This window comes from Monodon monoceros, unplaced genomic scaffold (genome assembly GCF_005190385.1).
Source record: "Monodon monoceros isolate NGI ecotype Baffin Bay Population unplaced genomic scaffold, NGI_Narwhal_1 Super_Scaffold_10, whole genome shotgun sequence".
Taxonomy (NCBI): Eukaryota; Metazoa; Chordata; class Mammalia; order Artiodactyla; family Monodontidae; genus Monodon; species Monodon monoceros.
In genome coordinates, this window is record NW_021703766.1 from 1,121,887 (window position 1) to 1,139,064 (window position 17,178).

Genomic DNA, 17,178 nt, shown 5'->3' on the forward strand with positions numbered 1-17,178 from the left:
AGGTCCCAGAGGCCCCGCATCACCTCCTCCAGGCAGCCCTCCCTGTGTCACCCCGAGGTCCCAGAGGCCCCGCGTCACCTCCTCCAGGCAGCCCTCCCTGTGTTCCCGGGCAGTTAACTCCTCCATGGCTGCATCTCCTGACATGTTTCACGTGGAGTGGCAGTTGCTTCTGCACGGGAGTCTAGCCCGGGCCTGGCTCAGGGGGCTGAAGGGGCCTGTGCCCTGGGCCAGACACTGTCCTGGCCGCTGCGGCCGGGGTCAGGGCTCCTTACCGGTTCCGCCTGCCCGGGGGACGAGGTTCTGGTCTGGATGCTCCCGCGGAATGGGCCCCAGGACAGGCCCTCGGCGAGGCTGCACCGAGCCCGCACGCACCTCTGTCCGTCCTGTAGCAGCAGCTTCAGCTCGTCTGCGGGGAGAGATGTCAGAGGTGTGAGGAGGTCCAGGTCCCAGGTCCAGTCCGTCCTGTGGCACCCGCCCCCCCCAGGAGCAGTTGGGGGGCTGAGGGCAGAAGCGGGAGGGCAGCCCTGGCCCAGGTTACGGGATGGTGGCTGGTGCCGGGTCCTGGGGGCCAGGCCAGCCCCTGCAGTGAGACCTGTTCTGGGGGACGGCAGGCCGCAGACATAGGACAGCAGGGGCGCCTGCAGCTGCACTGAGCAGGTGGGCGCACCGCTCGGCGGGACCTTGGCGGCTGCGTTGGGACGCGTGTGCCTTGCACAGCCTAGGACGCACACACGGAGCCGGGTCACCCCTACTGCCTCACGTGGGGGCAGGCACAGAGCGGAGGATGATGACGTCGATGAGACCGCCTCCCGTCCCCTCCACACGGTCCTCCCAGCCCCTTCCCATCAACTTGAGCCCCAGAATCCGCAGAGCACGCCTGTGTGGGCAGCTGTGAAATGCTGGGACCCCGCACCTCCCAATCCTCTTAGCACCTCAGCACAGGGCCCAGCAGGGGGAGCCAGGCCTGGAGCCAAGTGTTCCTCCCCTCCCCCGCCCACTGCCGGCCGAGGCCCTCGGCACAGCTGGACTGTGCTCGGGTAGCACCAGCATCACTCCCTGCGGGACCCCCGCCTGCCCCCTGGAAAGGTCTGGACCCAACTCCTGCCGAGGCCCTTGGTCGGCGGCTGCCTGTCCGAGCGGCCTGCCACCCGGCTGAGGGCCTAAGGCTCGCGGGCCGTGGCCACCTGTGCTGTGGTCAGGGCCAAGCTCCCGGACTCTGCCAGCTTGCGTGGCCCGGGCTGTGGCTCCTGTGTCAGCTAGGGGAGTGGCATCTGTGCCCGGCCCCCGGCAGGATTCAGTTCTGTTGACGTGGACAGACCGGCCTCTGCCAGGAGCCCCGCCACAGTCCTTCTCACGGGGAGGGAGCTTGGGGTCGCACAGGGTCTGCAGGTGGGCTCCCAGGTTCAGCCCGGCCTCAGCGCACGACCCACGTGACCTGTGGGGTGGGCTGGACGGTGGCCCGCAACCTGGGAATGTTCCCTTGTTTGGACAAAAGGTCTTTGCAGATGTGATTGAGATCGGATCTCAAGGTGAGACCGTCGGATTATCCGGTAGGCCCTACAGCCAATGACAAATGTCCTCGTAAGAGACACACAGAAAAAAAGAGACACAGGAACAAGTCCACTTGAAGACGGGGCGGGGACTGGTGGGATACAGCTGGGGGGACACTGCATCTGGAGCCTCTGCGGGAATGCGGCCCTGCCCACGCCTCGATTCGGGACTTCTGGCTCCAGAGCTGTGAGAGAGTAGACTTCTGATGTTTCGAGGCACCAAGGTGGTGTGAATTTGCCCGGGCCGCCCTGGGAGACGCACACCTGGCACGTTACCTGCCGTCTCGAGCCTTAGTGTCCTCAAAGCCGAGGGGATGATGGTGGCCATGCCCTCCCAGGGCAGTCTCTCCCCAGGCCACGCGCCCTCTGCCCAGGAATGCGGGGCCGCCTTGTGCCTCGGGTGCCACCTGGGCTGCCTGGGCCCACAGAGGCCTCACGTGGCCTGGCCTGGGCCCCGAGCAAGCGCTGCTGCATTGGCCCCGCTTCCTGGATCCCCGATCGGGCGGGCTGTGGCCTTAATGGGCCCGATTATCAGATAACTGCCGGCCTAATGGCACAGATAACGTGTAAATACACCAGGAGGCCCGGCTACAATGTTCTAACTGGGTCCTTGTCTTCCCCAGGGCAGATAAGATGGCAGGGGACCAGGACGTGGCCAGGAGGCGGCGCCCTTTATCGGCCCCGCGGCGAGGGGGACAGAGGCCGGCCATGTCACTCTGCATCCCGCCCACAAGGGGCCGTGTCCTCTACCTGTGCACCCAGGATGCCAGGGTCCCAGCCAGGACTCTGCCCATGGCGCCCCCCCCCTCCCCTGGGCCTGCAGGGTGCCAACCGGCATGTGGTCGCCCGTTCCTGCCCGAATGGCCCTATGATGTCGGCCCTCTCCTGGTCCCCCCCCCCCCCCCGCCGCAATACAGATGAGGAAACTGAGGCCCCGAGAGGCCACATAGCTGGCACTGGGATGCCAGGATCTGAGCCCGGGCCGCTGCTGTCCTGGGTATATTTGGGTCTCTGGTACCCCGCCCAGCTGGCCCCAGGGCGTGGGCGTGTGGGGAGAGGCTGTCTAAAGGCAGGTTTGCTGGGCACTCACTTATCCATCCAAATGGTCTGGCCAGCCATCCGACGGGTCCACGCTCTCCTTCTGAGGCTGGCTGGGGAGCCCACCGTGGGCTGAGCTGGGTACCACCTGCCCCCTCCCATCCGCCCCCTCAGCACGGTGGGGTCAAGGCGGAATCATCCCGCTTCCCAACACCATGGCCGGTGCCCGTCCAGACAGCCAGACCTGCGCTAAGCCGCATGGGGTCGGCCCACACCCTTTCTGGACTTCAGTTCTGCTGCTGGGCCACAGACGAGCCACGGGTAGAGACCACGACTCCCACTGTTGCTGTCACATATTTTCCTTTCAGTGTCCAGGGCCTGTTCCTGGCTTGCCAGGCTTGGGTCCCCCAGTACGAGACAGTGCCGTCCATCTGAGGCCGGCGCCCACCTTCCTGGGGGGCAGAGGAGTGGGGAATTCAGTCCAGTCTTCCCCAGTGCGGGCCAAGTCCCACACAGACTCAGGGACACGGCGGGGCCGGAGGTGGCTGGCCCAGCTCACTCCGCGGGCGAGCGGGGGTGGGGTGCAGCCCCAGGCCCCCAGTCTACCCCTGGCTCGCTGCACCTGTGGGGTCCTGAGGCCCCTCTCTCAGAGCCGTGGCCCTAGCTCATCCCCAGTACTGGTAGCCCCCCAGAGGAAGGGGCAGAGCCAGTGAGCCCCCACACCCGCCCACGCTGCACCACAAACTGCCGTGGCCCCTAATCGCGCCCCAGGGCTGGCAGCCCCAGCTCCCAGATAACGGCGTGGCTGGTGCTTCCCGTGGCAGCCACTCCATCTCCTGGGTATCACGCACCACCAGAGGGAGGACGGCTCCTGATAAAGGCGGCCGTTCTGCACGACGGGGCAGAACCCACCACTCAGGGCTTGCTGGGGGATGGTCGAGGCCTGGGAAAGGCAGGGAGGCCAGGGATCTGAGCGATGTGGGCTGAGGATCGGGCAGCGGTCGCCATTGGAAGCCCCCTCCGTGGTCCAGGGGAGGCCGTCCCTGAGAGGCTGGGCATTAGAAAGGGTACCCCATGTGGGTGGATGCAGGGCCATAGCAGATGCCTGGCTCCATGATGGGAACATGGCTGGATCTCAGCCCCAGCTCGTTCAGTGCCCTTGTGCAGTGCACAACCTGTGCAACTGTCTATGGTGGCCCTGGTGATGTTCAACATCCATCCACTCAGATAAACTATTTCCAGCTCCCAGTTCCTGCCCAACCCCTTGCAGAGTCAAGCAGGTGTTAAAGCCCAATTAGCACCTATCAGAGACCCTCTCCCAACAAGAAATAAAACTGTATCCCAAAGAACGGGGGTCAGGAGAGGCAAGACCACCTACTCCTCGCAGACTGGGCACCTGGTGGGGGCTCAGTTCAAGGCTGAGAATGAATGAAAGTATGAATGAGTGAGGAAGGGGCTGGGGGCAGGAGATGCTGAGCTGGGGATGGGAGCTGGCTGGGAGAGTGACAGACAGGAAGACACAGCTATTCTTAAACAGCCTCTGAAAGAGCTGGAGGACCTAGACAGTGGTGGCCATGGAAGTGGTCAGCTCCCAACCACACTGACAGGAAACTTGGGGCCCAGGGAGGCCCAGGAGTGCTCAAGCCACACTGCGAGCCTGGGCCGGAGGTGGGGCCAGAACCCAGTCTTTGGACTCACAAAACCTGACGTGGGTACCTGGGGCAGAGCTGAGGGAGGCATGGCCTCTGCCCTCAGGGCTCCCAGGAAACATGGGCGGCGGCAGCTCCAATGGTGGGCCAGTCAGGGTGGACTTCCAGGTGGAGATGTCCTCTGCCCTGGCAGCCTCCTGTGACCCATGTCTCTGTTTGCTCCTCCCAGCTCCAGAGCGGGGCACAGAGAACTCCAGCTCCGGTGAGGTCGTGGCCGAATCCTCCCTGACCTCTGTACCATGGCCTCCGTCCCCACAGCTGGACAGCAGGGGTGATGCCATTTGCCCTGGGAACTCCCAGTCCTAACACAATTCCTGGCTTCTGTTTATCGAGCCTTAGTCAAGCGCTTGGCGTAATTCACAGGGATTCCTCCCAGCCATGCCGCAGTTATTCCCCCCAGCGTACAGAGGGAGAGACTGAGGCTCAGAGAGGTTAAGCAACTGGCCCAAGGTACACAGCTGGCAGGAAGGATTTGAGCCAGAGCCCCAGCATGCTCTTGGCCAGGGCCTTGACACCCTTTTCTGGGTCTTCCTAGTCCTAGGCAGGAGGCGACAGAGAAGAGGGCGGGGAGAGGCTGCTGCAGGGGAGGTGAGGGGCGGCAGGCGAGCCCCCGCTCTCCCGTTGCAGGGCTGACTCTCCCTGCTCTGCCCTCACGTTTCCCCATCCGCAGCCTGGTCTCCTCCGGAGGAGGGGCACGCCCTGCGCTGCCCGGGTGGACCTCCCCACGGGGGTCGGGCCATCACTACCGGCACAGAGTCAGGACAAAGCCTAAGTTATTCTGTCATACAACCCCACACACGTCGTTTCCAGAGCAAATACGCCGCGCTGGGATTCAATTTCACCCCCAAGCATCTGTGAGGATCCAGATGAGAAAATTCAGCCTTTGCATATTTCTGCGATTTAAACACCTGTTTAGGTCTTAAAACCCTTCGATGGCGTCCCGAGGGGCCAGGGGAAGGAGGCAGGACTGGGCATCGCCGCCCCAGGCCAGGCTCAGGACCCCATCCTGGGAGCCCAGCAGATGGGGTGGCGGCTGGGAGAAATGGGGTCTGCAGTCAACAAGCGGGCTGAGTCCTGCCTCTGCCTGGCTCTCGTTGAGCCTCGGTTCACCTGCTGGGCTGGCGGCTGCGACGAGAGTCGAGACAGCCTGTCGGTCGGCGCGGCTGGCCCCGCGTTTCCTCTCCCCCGGCGCCCGGGTGTCCCGAGGCCTACGGCCCCGCCAGGGCTGCACGGAGCTGCCCTCAGACTTGGCTCTGCCCCACGCCCTGGAGCCCTTGGCGCCCTCCTTCAATAACACCCAGAGAGCTCGAGACCTGCTCCAGGCTGCGCAGCAAGGGCTGCAGTCACCCCACCAGACCTGAGCTCCTTTCTGACAGAGGATCTAGGGCTCCAACCCGGACCCATCTGGCTCCGGGGCCCACCAAGCCCAGCCCCGCTAGGCCCCAGGTTCACCGAGCCATGGCCCCGCGGGCGGGCTGGCAGCGCTGACCGGGTAGCCCTGCTGTTTGCGGGAGTGGTGGTGAGCTCAGGGAGGCCTCCTGCGCCCTGCCGGCTGGCCCCTCCTTCCAGGGGCCAGGCTCTGTGCTAATGGCCACTGGCCTCCAGGGTACAAAGGCCAGCGCCTGGCAGCCCCCGCCCTGGACGGTGGGCTCTGGGATCCGTGTGCGGGCGCCCACCCTGGGGTCACTGCCAGCACCCACTTATCTAATCGGCCTCATCATCCCGCCCGGCCCCACCCTGCGGCTCCCTGGGGCCAGCTGGCCCTGGCTTTGTCGGGAGTGGCCCTATCTCAGGATCACGCTGTTTGCCTTTGATAAAAGTCACAAAAAAGGGAGAGAAAAAGGAGAGAGGGAGAGAAAACGCCAGGGGTGAGCAGGCCCCGCCCCGGCAGGGTTCTAGAAGTCTCCAAGGGCCTGGGCCCAGAGCAGGGCGGGTTGGGAGGCTTTGGGCCCCAAGGGGTTCCACCAACGTGGAACCAGGCCCAGAGAGAGCAAGCACCTCACTCAAGGTCACGCAGCAGACCAGGCAGCGGGGTCAGTGGGGGTCTGCGGGGCGGGGCGAGCCGCCTCGCTGTCCCCTTAGCCTGCTCATGCTCACTCATATGCTGGCTCAGCCCCTCCCACTGCAGATGCAGCTCACCGGGCCCCCCATGGTCCGGAACTGAGGGTGGTGGGACCTGCCCATGGTCACCAGCTCTCAAGCCCAGCCGTTTTCCTGCCCCCAACTTGACCGTCCTGACTGGGTGGCAGCTGAGGCCCTAGGAAGACAGAGAGATAAGGGGACGGGGTGGAGGTGGCGTCTGTCCTGCAGCTCTCAGCAACAGGGCTGTCCCTGCCCTTCTGGGACTGAGATGCCTGGCGGGGGGAGGGAGCTCCTAGTAACCCAGCTGCCAGGGGATGAGGCCTGACCCCCGTCAGCCCCGAGGCTCCAGGACCGGGGTCGGTACCAGGGCGTGTCCCTTTCTGCCCGTGGCTTCCTCTCGTGTGAAGTGGGGGATGAGAGTGCCCCCCTCCCAGGTCGTTGCAAGGTCACGTGACACAACAGGTGCAGGGCCGAAGGGCAGGGCCCGGCAGGGTGGGTGCTCGGTGACCACGGGAAGTTGGCAGGGGGCCGGCTGGGCTGAGCTGCAGTCCCTGCACGACCCTGGCCAGGCTCTCAGCCCCTCTGGGCCTGGGGGGGACCCATCCCCAAAACAGACGACACCAGTGGCTGCTCTCAGCACTGATGGGGCTTCCTGCAGCCCAGGTGCGGTGCCGCGTGACCACCGTGCTCGACTCCACGGCAAGTGCCGCGGCAGCGGGACACAGCTGCAGCCACCGGCAGCCGTCTGCCTGGGTGTCCCGGCCCCGGTACGCTGTGGGGGTTGCTGCCCATGGCGGGGCAGAGCCCTAATCTCGTGGATACACCGAACAGGGCTCCCGGGCAGGCACAGAAGACCACCTCCTGGGCGGTACGAGAGGCGAGAGCCCGACCATGTGGGGCGGGCGCCACCGAGGCTGCAGGGGCCCGTCTGGGCACTCAAGGCCCGGGGCTGCTCTCCCTCCCTTCTGCTCTGTGGTCATGGAGCCTCTGGGCTGGGAGGGGAGGGTTCGGCTGCATGGATGCGAGGCCCTGCTCGCGTGTGACCCTCCCGTGATCCGGCGGGAGGGGGCAAATGGGGCCTGGAGAGAAACGGCCAGTGGACAGCAAATTCCCATCAGCTCCTTGGAACACCCCCACTTCTGGGCTCCACCCTGTTGGCCCGTTTCTGATTCCTGTTTACAGATGGGGCAACAAGGCCCCGAGGAGGGGGGAGACCTGGGCCCTGGGGCATGCGGAGGGCTGTGGGACTGTACATGGTGGGCAGCCAGCTGCTCCGCAGGCGGCCCGCACATCTGCCGGAGCTGCGCAGCTTCTCCCATCTGGGCTGGTTTCCCAGGCCCAGGCCCTGGCGAGACTCCCACCCTGGCTGCTGACAGGCTTTTCTCCGCGCTGTGCCGCCTTTCGGGGCAGGAAGAAGGCTGACAGGCCCATGCAGCCTGGGGCTCCAGGACCAGGAGACCCACGGCCATGGGGCACTGGCCCGTCTCCTGGATCAGGCCACGCCTGAATGCCGCATCAGGAAACAAAAAGGGGCGGAGCTTGATCCTAACCCTGGGTGTCACCAGTGACCACGGCGCCTTTGGAAAGACTCCGGCTCTCATCTGTGACTCATGGGGACAAAGTGTCAAGGGAACATGGTTAAAAAAGCTTGGGGTAAAAATGGGTGTGGTCCGTTTCTTCTGCTCTCTTCCAGTTGAGGAAAGCAGTTGGAGAGATCAAGGGACTGTCTGAGGTCACATGGCCAGCACGTAGCACAGGAGAGCGAAGCCCAGATCCCTCTGACCCCAAAGCCACGACCCCAGTGCAGGCGGTGTGCCCTCACCCACAGCAAACCTGGCACATCAAGGGGCCGGACGCTCCGGACCCCAAGCACAATCCTGTCCCCATTTCACAGGTGGCAGCAACGGAGCTGAGCGGGGCAGGAAACACTCCCGACGCCAGCCCTGCACACAGGCCCGGCCCCGGGACCCCGACCGCACGGCAGACAGCACAGCCTAGATGGAAGGAACAAGCTGACGTGCACCCTCCAGGGAAGACGGGCCGAGGGAGCCGCGGGCGCACGTGAGCGCTGGCTCAGGAGCAAAGCCACTTGAGCTGTTAATCCTCCAAGCGCTCTCCGGGGCTGGGTGAGGGTCTCCACCAGCCTGGGCATCCCCACAGAGCCCCTCGGAGGTCCCGGACCCTGGCAGGAGGGACCGGAATTGGGAGAGGAAGCTGGAGGGGCCGGGGAGCTATGAGTTGAGGGCACACATGAAAATGGGGACTGGCTGTCACAGGTTAAATAGCAGATGTCACGTATGGCCTGGGATCTCTGGCCTCGTTGGGGGAAGCGGACACCATGGCCGAGCCAGGCTCTGGTTCCTGCAGGGCCACGACCTGCTGGAGCCCAGCGCCGGCTGCTGCCCTCGGACGGTGAACACCTCTCCCTAAGATGCCGACCCAGCCCGCGCCCGTCCTGCGGCCAAGCTCCCCGCATCACTGTTGTGCTGTTTATGTTACTGAGGGCCCGGCTCTGGAGCTGTGACCGTGACCAAGATGGATGGACGCCCATTTCCCTGACGGGGAACATTAGAGGAGAGGATGTTCCTGGGAGCTGCCCCCAGAGGCCCCTGGATGTCCCTGGTCCTACCGCCGCCTGGGGAAGTCTCACGCCTCTCTGCTGGCCCTGGTGCCCTCTGCCGGCACCCAGCCCCCTGAGTTCCGGGCCGGGCAGGCTGTGCAGAGCCTGAGCCCGCCTGGACGGGGTGGCCTTCTCATTCCAGGCCAGAGGTTTTCAAAGGGCTTCGAGCCCAGAACGTCCTTCCTAAGAAGCTGCCCACAGACCCTGCACCCACAGTGGCCGGTGGCAGGGGCTGGACTGGAGAGGGTTCCAGAGCTCAGACCCGAGAGAGCCTCTCAAGGCCCTCCCTCGGGGTGGGACACACCTGCCCCCCACACCTGCTGCCTGTCAGCCTCCCCTCTCCTGCCAGGCTCTGCCCGGTGGCTGCGTCACACGGGGCAGCCCGAGCGTGGGGTGGAGCCGGCAGGCAGGCGAGGTTCCTGGAGCCGACGGCAGAGGGGGCTGGCAGGGCGGCACTGTGGCCGGTCCAACGTGGGCCAATGGGCGCTAGGCACGGTGCCTGTCACAGGGCCCGGGCTGGGGAGGGCCCTCCGGGGGCACGCCCTGGCTGGACCTGTGTTCCCCAGTCCCCTCACGCGTGCACTGGGGGCGCCGCCATCAGCTGCCGGCCCCTCCCCACCTCTGCCGGCTTGCGGTGCCCTGAGCTGCTACCACGTCCAGCACCGTGGAGTCCACGTGTGTATTTTACTGACTCCCAGTCTCTCCGCTAGAATGTCAGCCCCTTGGGCCAGGGTCACTGTCAGCTGGCTGTGTCCTAAAAGCACCTGGGCCCAGTGGACCCCCGTGAGCACCTGAGTCTGGAGGACAGCGGCCAGACGCGGAACTGGGGCTGGACGCCCGGGCCCTGCTGACGAGCCACAGGCCTGGGAGAAGGGGCATCTGGTCCTGCTGGGCTGGGCAGGGGGCGGGCGGGGGCGGTCCTCCTCCTGTCTGCTCTCACCTCCCCTGACCCCGGGACGCACAGAGGCCCAGAGCCTCACCTCGGGCTCCAGCTTCCCACCTGCAAAGAGGCGGCATGGTGGGTGGGCAAGGAGGAGGACACGCTGCCCCCTGGGCCTGGAGTCCACCGTGGATCGGCCCCACCAGCCAGCTGGGTAACGGCCGGGCAGGGCGGGTGGCCCCCAGGTTCTGGAGCCCTTGCCCTGCCCACCCCCCTCCGCCCCCGCCAGCTGGTGCTGTGAACTTCTCCTCCTATCACTGGGACATCGCTGGGGATTATTGATTTTTTGACACAGAACAACAGCCTGTCTTTATCGGGCTGAACCCTGGCCCCAGCTAATGGTGGAGCTGGGACCGCCTGCGGATAGCCAACAGCGCAGCATGGGGCCCAGCCCCACACCAGGTTTCTGACGGCCCCTTCACCATCCCCACCCGGGTCAGAGCCTTGCCCCCCGTCCCACGGAGCCTGAGCACCGCGGCTCCCCGGGCGCCTCAAAATGGGAGGCCTTGAGGTCTCTCCAGCCTTCTCAAAAAGCATAAAAAACAAAAGGCACCCTAGGTCTCTGGGCCTTAGCCTTCCCGCCTGTGAAGTGGGTGGAGGGCCCCCGCAGCCCCTGGTCCTTTGGGTCCTGGGAGACCCTGCAGACTGAGAACAGGGATGGGTGGGGGCCCCTGGCTCTCCCCAGCCCAGCCTGGTCCTGGAGGGTGGGCTGGAAGCAGGACCGGTGAGATAAGGTAAAGAAAACACCTCCTGTGCAAGTAGCTTATCAGGCTCCTATCAGCCTGGGCCTCCCGGCCCCTGCCCTGTTTTTCCAGGAGCCAACGCCACCGCCACCGAGGGCCCTTCCTTCCGGTCAGCCTCCAGCTCACCGCCTCCCAGCTGGCCCGGCCGGCCCACCCTGCTCCCTGTGTCCCCGGGCCCCACCCTCCTGTCCCTCGGAGCGCTGTCTCTCTGCTGCAGATGGGCAGGAGGGGTGGGCATGAGGGCAAGCGAGGGTCTGGGTGGAGGCCGGGTGGTCAAGCGGGTAAAGGGAGGGTGCCCCGCCCTGCCGCTGCCAGGACCTCGGTGCTGCCCCCAGCCTCGGGCCAGTCCCGTCCTACCCCCGCCCAAGGGGCAGCAGCGGGCACTGCGGTTGGCCAACACCATCGAAAATGTCCTGACACTGCACCACCCCGCAGGACCGGCCCTTTAGGGAATAAGAAGCTCCTTCCAGAGAACATGATGGGCCCTGAACTCCTGCGGATCCTTTATGAGCACCCTGGCTGCTCCGCCCACAAAGGAGGCTGAGCCCGGGGAGGGCTATGTCTTGCCCAAGGTGCCACGGCTCAAACTGGCACACTGGGCCCCAGGGCCCCTGAGGATGACCAGCACGAGGGAACTGCTAAAGCCCCTCTCGTAAGCCGTGCGCGCTCACTGCAGCGTGTGGAACCAGCAGACACCTGCTCTCAGGGCACTGATGACTCAGTCCTCAAATCACCACATGCCCTAAGGGGTGGTTATTCCCCGCCTTCACAGACGAGGAGACCGAGGGTCAGAGGGGACCTGGCCACACAGTGCGAGGGGGTGACTGAGTTCAAGCCCAGGCTCCCGACCCCTGTCCGGTGCTCTGTCCTTCTTCCTGCCCCTTCAGGGGGAGATAAGGAGGAATAATGCTTGGGCAGGGGCCCGGGAACAGGAGGCTTGGAGGACAGACCGGGCCCAGGCTGGTCCCCACCCCAGACACAGCTCCCTCCTGCCCAGGAACACCCAGGGCTCCCCCCCGGGCCCTCGATCGAGCAGTGTGCCGCCACCGCCACAGCCGAGCTCCACCGGGGTCTCAGCCTCGGGACCCGGTGCTGTCACCCGCCAAGGTCACTGCTCCTGCCCTGAGACCCAGCAAGGTCCTGGGCCTTCAGGGGCCGGGGCGGCAGAATTTTGGCTGAACTAGCCAGGGCCCAGGAACCAGGGAAGGTGGTGGGCGGCGGTGGGGCTGCACCAACATCAGCCCCAGATCTGGGTGTTCGTGGGAAGACGCACGCACGGGCAAAGCAGCACGGGTATCTGCGTGCAATTTGCTTCTTTTAGAATCATTTCTCCCCTTTCTTGGAGAAATTCTGCCGACCAGAGCAGAAATAAAAAAATAAATGGCTTGCTATCTTCCACACGGCCGTGATGTCTATCCCCACCACCCCACGCCTGTCCGCGCTGAGATGATTTTTCGGGGGTAAATTCCTAGAAGCTGAACTGCTGAGTCAAGGCAGGGGCATCTCAGCACCCTGAGGGGCTCGGGCAGCTCCAGCCTGAGCACCTGGACGTGTGTGAGCGCTCGCGGGGCTGGGGGTGGACGGCCTGCTGCACCCAGCAGCTCCCAGCCCCACAGAGACCACGGGTGGACCTGGGACAGCTGGGTGGATGCCAGGGCCATCTGCCCGAGGCACGGGGTCTGGGGCGTGCTGTGGGGGGATGGGGCCAAGGAGGGGTGGCCACAGAGGCTCTGCTTGCAAGGGGAGGGGGTGGCCAAGGAGGCAGGACCCCTCCCCCCCAACACACAATAAGCCCCCGATAGCATCGCTCATTTCAGGCCCCGCTCGGCCCTTTCGGGCAGGATATGACCAGCCCTCAAGCCGATGGCAGCCCCTTTGTCCCATCTCCAGGGACCGATCTTATCGTAATGGAAACATGCGGTGAGGAAATAAGAAGTTACGCACAGAGACAGAGGCCTAATAACAAATAAATAAATAAATGAGGAGCCCAGCGCCGCATGGGGTGGGGGCTCAGGGGACAGCATCAGATCAGGGGCCGGGCCAGGCGGCTCCCGTCCTGGGTCTGGGAGACCCTCTCAGCTCGCCCAGCCTCGGTCTCCTCACCTGTCAGGTGGGCCCGGCAGAGCCACCCGCGCCCTGAGCTTCGGGGAGATCCCGTGACAGACGGAGCCTAGAACCCCGGCGGTGGGCCCCGGACCCCGATACGCCCCAGCTGGGGCTGTGGGACCCCGCGCGTGCTTGGAGGGGGCCGCCGCATCGCACACGCTGCCACCCCCCGTCCCCCCGCTGCCCTGCCCATCCGGTTCCTCCAGACAGCCTGAATGTCCTGTCCCCGTCCCACAGAAGAGCAGCCTGAGCCCAGAGAGGGGCGCCGTGGCCCCTAGGACCCCAGAGGGAGAGGTGACAGCTAGAAGCCAGGTCTGCCCTGGCACCAGTGGCGAGGGCCCTGCCAGCCCGGAGTAGCGGGACGGTAACAGTGCTGGTGACGGTAACAGGGGCAAGGGTGACCGTACTGGCCCGAGTAACCGTGACCGCACAAGCCCCGGGGACAGCGCCAGCAGCAGTGCCCGCCCTGGTCCTGGGAAGAGAACCCACCCGCACTGGCAACGGCACCGACAAAGGCGACAGAGCAGAGTGGCCGTGAGCGCCTGCCGTGCAGGCCAGCCTGTCATCCCAGGTCCCCCCACGCGTGTGTCCGTGCGTCTGGCTTTCCACCAGGGAGGCAACGGTAGGGAGGGGAGCTGATGGGTCCCAGGCCGCACGGCCGGGCCACGGTGAGTCTGAGCTTGGGCCCAGGAGGATGACTGGGAAGGAAACTTCCAGAAGGGGCGGCCATCTCCAGAGGCTCCCAGGTGGGGCTGGGCAGACCTGCACCCCCTGATGTCTGGGAGGCCCTGGTGGGGCAAAGGCGGACGCTCAGACGCCCAGCCTGGGGGGGCGGCCCGGGCAGGAAGCCGGTGGAGGGCGGAGGAGGAAGCGGCTCGATTAGCGCCCACGGCCGCAGATAGCCACTCCCGGAAGGCGGTGAGGTCAGCGGGCAGCGCGGGGCAGGAGGCCAGGCATCGGCCCCCAGCCGCCCCCAGGACAGTGGGGACCCGGGAGAACCCCGTGGGGCGGGGCTGGGGGGCGGAACTGTGGGCTCCGGCCCTGCTCAGTTGCCCCGAACCTCTCTGGGCCTCAGTGCCCACATGTGAAATGCAGTGAGCACAGCACCGGCTGCCACGTTTCCGTCTCACCCTTTTCACAGGTCCCAGGTCCACCCTTGAGCCCCTACAGTCCACTCACCATGCAGCAACCAGCCCTCCCGCTGCCCCCAGGTCACCCCCCATGGTCTCACCACTCGGCCTTTGCGCTGGCACTGCAGGCAGTTTTCCCAGGTGTCTGCAGGGCTGCCCCCCGCCCCCGAGCTCTCGGTGCAAATCCCCGAGGGTGAGGGGCTCGCCACCCCCTGCACTTCTCAGTCACATTCCTTGCCTAGCCTCTGTGCCCCTGCTGACCATTCTCTGCTTGGGCCGCGGCTCCTGGAGGGCAGCGGCTGGCTGCATCCCCAGGGTCTATGGCAGGGACCAGCACACAGTAGGTGCTCAATAAATGAAAATGCAAGTGAGCGAGCAGAACGGGCTCCACGGCAGGGGAGTCTGACAGGATGGCGGTTCAGTCTCGCTGAAGAGCGGCCCGCTGACCCCCTGCCCCTCTCATGGGTCCTGGCCCCCACCTGACCCCGAGGCCCAGGCCTTTGTCAGGGGCAGAGGCTGAAGTCAGAACTGGGCCAAAGGGTGGCTCCCCACTGGCCAGGCTGATGGTGCCGGGCGGTCAGCACCTCCAGGGTGAAGAACTGCTAACCACAGTGAGGGGACTGCCCAGGGCTGAGGGGTCAGCAGCCCGACCACGGGGGAGGCCATGGCTTCAGCATCCCCTCAGGGTAGAGGGAGCGGAGGCCCCTCTGCTCAGGGCCTTTTTTGGGTGCCGTGTGTGGCCCGGTGCCTGGGCCACTGGTGCCCACTGGGCACGCAGGACACGGCATCCGTGCAGGCCAGGCCAGCCGCGAAGGAGAGGCCGCGGGCTCTCGGTCCCCACCTCGGCCCCGGCCTGGGGGCTCTGCCCCACACGGCCCTGCTCGGAGAGGTGGGCAGCTCTGAGCTTTGGCGGTGGATGCCGGCCAGGGGTTTGTGCGCCTACCCTGGCCTGGGGACCGAGGCTCCGGGAAGGGGCTGGAGAGGGTGTCATGGAAGAGCTCAGGGCCCAGAGCACAGCAGGCAGCCGAGGTATCCGTCGCTCACCCTCGGCCCACACTGGCCGAAGCCTGTAATCCCCGAACCCCACTTCCAAGACAACCACCTACAGAATGGGATCCTCCCCTCTCTGAGCCCACCCCCTCCCTCCTCGCCCCTGCCGGGCCCACCCTGGCCTCAGGGCTCTTGCCTTGGCTGTGCCCTCGCCTGGTACACTGTCCCCAGGAGGCAGCTGGTTCCCCTCCCTTTTCTGGTCTTTGCCCAAATGTGGCTCAGGACACCCGACTCAGAACTGACCCCTCCTTTATTCCGAGCCTCACCTCCTCGGACATGGGACGTTTTCACTTCTTTATTATTTAGTCTCTGTCTCCCTGATGAGAACAACAGGTCCCTGGAGGCCTGGACTCTGCTGGCACCGAGCAGGCGCTTAAAACACAAGTGTTTATTGAGTGAATAAACGACCTCCTTCTCTTGCCCGCCCCTGGGCTGTACACCCCACACTCCTTTGTTTCTACGGCCTGTACCACCACACAACACACCTGCCACTTCTGCCAGCAGTAGGTGCTCAGTAAACACCTGGGAAGGAAGGCCGACTGCGGGCACACACGACCCCTGCTTAGGACCCCCCCAGCTCCTGGAGTCTTGGTCTGCTCACCTGTCGGGGTGGGGTGTCAGGATGGGCGGAGGGCCCACTGCGGGTTTTCAAGGAACATGGCCCTCGGGGGACATCTGGGCTGGACGCCCTTCCCTGGGATACCGAGAAGAGGTGGCTCCTGACACAGCTGCTGGGTCTGGCCTCTGGAGCTGACCCCAGGCTGAACCCTGCCATCCACCATCGCCCCCTCCTGTGCCCCTCACCACCACCCCCCGCCCGCTAATCTAAGATAAACAGGCCTATGGGGCCGCAATGCCAGGCCCAGTGATAACGTGAAATAGCTGAAATGATTTTTCCCACCCACACGTGCTGAGCTGGCGGGAGGGGACGCGCGGCCAAGCCGTATCGGCCCATCTCCCCAGCTGTCCATCAGGACAGGCCGTCCTGCCTCAGCTGCCCGCCCACCGCCCGATAACAAACCTTGAGGTTTGCATAGAAACACCAGGCGGCGAGATTAGTCAACCGAGTGCAGCCCAGATAGCCAGCCCATCGCCCTTGCTCACGCTCCCGGCGTGAGGATTCCCAGCCTCCAGCAGGCCCTCGGAACCCCGGAACCCCGGCGCGGAGGCGGGAGTGGGGGGGGTGGGGGGTGGAGCGGGCTCCAGTCCCCAGGCAGGAAACAGCACGGATGCAGCCTCTGGCCCCTCCCACCAGCTGCCCGCCTCCCCGTGCGCCCGGAGGTACTCGCCCACTAACCCACTCTCCGCAAGGCAGCTGACCAAACGTCCCACTTAACACCCCATGCCCCATTTTACAGCCAAGAAAACGGAGGCGTCTCCCTACGGTCCATGGCATTGAGCCCAAACTCTGAGCCATTTGTGCCCTGTCTCATCTCTCCCCAACCCTGTTCCAGCCTCTAATGCTCCAGCCACGCCCATGCCGTCCAAACCTCAGGGTCTTTGCACGTGCCAGCTCCTTGCCTGAACACCCTCGGCCCACTTCAATTTATCCTTGGGGATGGGGGCCACCTATGGTGCTGTCGTGGCCCGACCACCTGGCTGTCCCCTCTGCTGACGTGCAGTGAGTGAGGTCATGGCCAGCCTTCCCATCTCTGCCTCTAGGGCCTAGGATGAAGCTGAGGGCAAAAGAAGGTGACACCTAGGGCTTCCCTGGTGGCGCACTGGTTAAGAATCCGCCGCAAAATGCAGGGGACATGGGTTCGAGCCCTGGTCCGGGAAGATCCCACATGCTGTGGAGCAACTAAGCCCGTGCACCACAACTACTGAGCCTGCGCTCTAGAGCCCGTGAGCCACAACTACTGAGACCCCGTGCTACAACTACTGAAGCCCACGCGCCTAGAGCCCGTGCTCCACAACAAGAGAAGCCACCGCAATGAGAAGCCCACACACGGCAACGAAGAGTAGCCCCCGCTCGCCGCAACTAGAGAAAGCCCGCGCGCAGCAACAAAGACCCAACACAGCCAAAAGTAAATAAAATTAAAAAGAAAAAAAAAAAGGTGATACCTGATGTTCAGTCAGTTGAAATTTGTTCTGTAAACAGTGGTCACCAGGAAAGAGTTCCAGGCCCTGAGACACTTACAGGTGAAGGGGACCCCGGTCCTGGGGCTCTGATCACACAGCCAGGTCACAGGACTGGCCACCCCCTTCCT

General features: G+C 64.9%; 1 protein-coding gene across 2 annotated transcripts in view; it reads right to left on the minus strand.

Moving 5' to 3' along the window:
- The window catches only part of ZFPM1 (zinc finger protein, FOG family member 1), a 67,874-nt gene that overhangs the window by 17,060 nt on the left and 33,636 nt on the right, over positions 1-17,178 (minus strand). For both annotated transcript variants that reach the window (XM_029242572.1, XM_029242566.1), the window contains exon 4: positions 273-406. In XM_029242572.1, the coding sequence (XP_029098405.1) occupies positions 273-406 (134 nt within the window). The remainder of the gene's footprint in view (positions 1-272; positions 407-17,178) is intronic.